This window comes from Helianthus annuus, chromosome 6 (assembly GCF_002127325.2).
Source record: "Helianthus annuus cultivar XRQ/B chromosome 6, HanXRQr2.0-SUNRISE, whole genome shotgun sequence".
Lineage (NCBI taxonomy): Eukaryota > Viridiplantae > Streptophyta > Magnoliopsida > Asterales > Asteraceae > Helianthus > Helianthus annuus.
Window position 1 is genome coordinate 113,663,809 of NC_035438.2, and position 3,156 is coordinate 113,666,964.

The window sequence follows — 3,156 nt, forward strand, 5'->3', positions numbered from 1 at the left end:
TAAGAAAACTTTAAAAGTAAGACATGTCATATATTATATCTGAACCATCACAAAATTGACATTTAAAAGAAAAGAAAAAGAATGGAACTAATTATGGAAGGATGTAATTCAAGTATAAAAGAAATGGGTCATGTATAGTCTTCCTTTTAATTATTTCTATCATTTTACCTACCTTATATATAATATACACACATCCATACACATATATGTAAGTTATCTTGTTAAGTAACCTACTTCTAAGACTTGAAGATAGTATTTCTTCAAAGTAGGGCTGGCAATTGGGTACCTGTTAAGACATGATTAGACCTGTTTGACTGAAAAATACACCCTTTGACTTTTTTAATTTTTAAAATAATTAAAATTACAATGTTAGGATCTATCATTTATTCATCTTTGTACATAAAAACATAAAACTGTTTTATAACATGAGGTAGAAAGTAGTTAAACGAGTCGTAATCATGTTTGAAACTTAAGTTGTGCGCGCCGTCAGAAACCTGTTAAACCTGTTAAGACACGATTTGCCAGCCTTACTTCAAAGTCCAAACCATATTCACCAGCTTTTTATCTCCATATATCCCTCATCCTCTTCTTCCTCTTTAGACCACTTCTTTCTACTCTAACCTATCCTATAACACCCACCCCCACATTTGAGAAATTTGTTTGATACTACTCTAGCTAATGGCTTCATCACTCATTTCACTTTCTACCATTTTATTCATCATTTTTTCTCTTCAACCAAGCTTTTCAACCTCCAGACGCGTCCTAGATGTCCATGCCACCCGTCAACACGAAACCGGCTTCCGGGTGGCCCTCAAACACGTCGATTCCGGCAAAAACCTGACCAAATTCGAGCGTTTACAACGCGGTGTAAAGCGAGGAAACCACCGGTTACAAAGACTCATGGAGAACATGATGGCAAGTTTATCAGTGGACTCGAGTACCACACAAGTAACATCACCGGTTCACGCCGGAAACGGAGAGTTCTTAATGAATTTAGCCATCGGAACACCTCCGGAACCCTACGCAGCCATCATGGACACCGGTAGTGACCTCATTTGGACACAATGCAAGCCATGCACCAAATGTTTCGACGCTCCAACGCCCGTTTTTGACCCGAAAAAGTCCTCATCTTTTTCAAAAATCCCATGTTCTAGCAGTTTATGCAAAGCGTTACCAACTTCAGATTGCGGGTCAGATGGCTGTGAGTATTTGTATTCCTACGGAGACTACTCGTCCACAGAAGGCATTTTAGCGACCGAGACGTTTACATTCGATACAGTTTCAGTGCCGGAAGTAGGGTTTGGTTGTGGGCAAGATAATGAAGGCAGTGGGTTCAACCAAGGTGGTGGTTTAGTAGGGTTAGGAAGGGGACCTTTATCTTTAGTGTCCCAGCTCAAACAATCAAAATTTTCTTATTGTTTAACCTCCATTAGCGACGAAACCTCGTCACAAAACCCTACCAGCACTCTAGTCATGGGATCTTTAGCGACTGAAACTTCTAACAGTTCTGTTTACACCACACCTTTGATCAAAAACCCCTCGCACCCATCTTTTTACTACCTCTCGCTGGTTGGTATCTCCGTCGGTAATGTCGATTTACCCATCGAAAAGTCGACTTTCGCGGTCGATTCAGACGGGACTGGTGGGATGATCATCGACTCCGGCACCACCATCACCTACCTCCAAGAATCGGCATTCGAGTTGGTGAAGAAAGAGTTTGTTTCTCAAGTGAAACTGAATGTGGACAACTCGGATTCTACGGGTTTGGACTTGTGTTTCGAGTTGCCTGAAGATGACGGTTCCGGTGAGACGACAATCGAGATTCCAAAGCTGGTGTTTCATTTCGATGGGGCGAGTTTGGATTTACCCGGAGAGAATTACATGATCGGAGATGTGAAGAGTGGTTTGGTGTGTTTGGCGATGGGGAGTTCGAGTGGGATATCGATATTTGGTAATATTCAGCAGCAGAACATGATGGTGGTTCATGATCTTGAGAAGGAGACATTGTCATTTGTTCCAACCAAATGTGATCAGTTGTAATCATAAACATTTATGCATATATGGATACACTTTATTGTTTGTTTGTTTGTTTGGATTAAGGCATGGTGTTTGGGTTTATGTTTGTTTTTCTTGGTTAAGAAATTACTAGAAGTGTCACATTAAAGAAAATGTATATGGTCTTTGGGATCCACTTTAGATGATTGAAGGTTAAATAAATCAAATTTGCATATATTTGTACACTTTATTGTTTGTTTCGACTGAGGCATGGTGTTTGGGTTTTAATATTTTGGTGTTGTTAGTTAAGAAATTTCTTTTAGTAAGTGCTAAATTATATATATATATAGAGAGAGAGAGAGAGAGAAAGGATCATTTGAGAACAAATTTAATGTGAGAAGAAAAAGAAAAATGGGCATATTAGTAAAATGCTATTTTATTTATAACTTATATCATTAATTTTTCTATTTTTAATTAATTAGTCAACTAATCATTAATTATCCTACATATAACCTACAAAACCTACACATATCAAAATTTTCCTACATATACCCTACACATTATAGAATTTTATCCTACACAGTCAAAATTTATCCTACACATCTCGAAATATATCCTACACAACTCGTAATTTATCTTACACAACTAGTAATTTTTTCAACACTTTAAATTAAGTTGTTTTTTTAATTTGAAAAAAAATACATATTTTGAAAAAGAGTTACAAATTTAATTTAGCTAGTTATTAAAGAGGAATAATACAAATTAATGATTTATGTAACTTTACCAATATACCCTTATATTAAAATTAACTACAAATATTAAATGAAGTAAAATGAAGCATTCTTATTGGTTGAAACTTCTTCTTTTTTCTTCTTACAAAAAAATTCTTCTCATTTGAACCCTACACTATATATATATATATATATATATATATATATATATATATATATATATATATATATATATATATATATATATATATATATATATATATATATATATATATATATATAGGGTAGGGCTAGATAGAAAACCCTATCTATATAAAAAACCCAACCTCCCGACATTTTTTTTTTGAAAAAAATAACACATGTAATATACATGTTTTTAAGAGTTTTGGGCCAAAAAAATCAAAAAAGCGCCGAAGGGATAATTTAAAAA

At 34.9% G+C, this 3,156-nt stretch overlaps 1 protein-coding gene across 1 annotated transcript; it reads left to right on the forward strand.

The window, feature by feature from the left end:
* The first annotated feature begins 590 nt into the window (after positions 1 to 590).
* Positions 591 to 2,238, forward strand: LOC110865637 (aspartic proteinase nepenthesin-1). Its single transcript, XM_022114963.2, has one exon. It carries the CDS (start codon positions 679 to 681, stop codon positions 2,038 to 2,040), a length of 1,362 nt encoding a protein of 453 aa, XP_021970655.1. The 5' UTR covers positions 591 to 678; the 3' UTR covers positions 2,041 to 2,238.
* Positions 2,239 to 3,156: the final 918 nt, after the last annotated feature.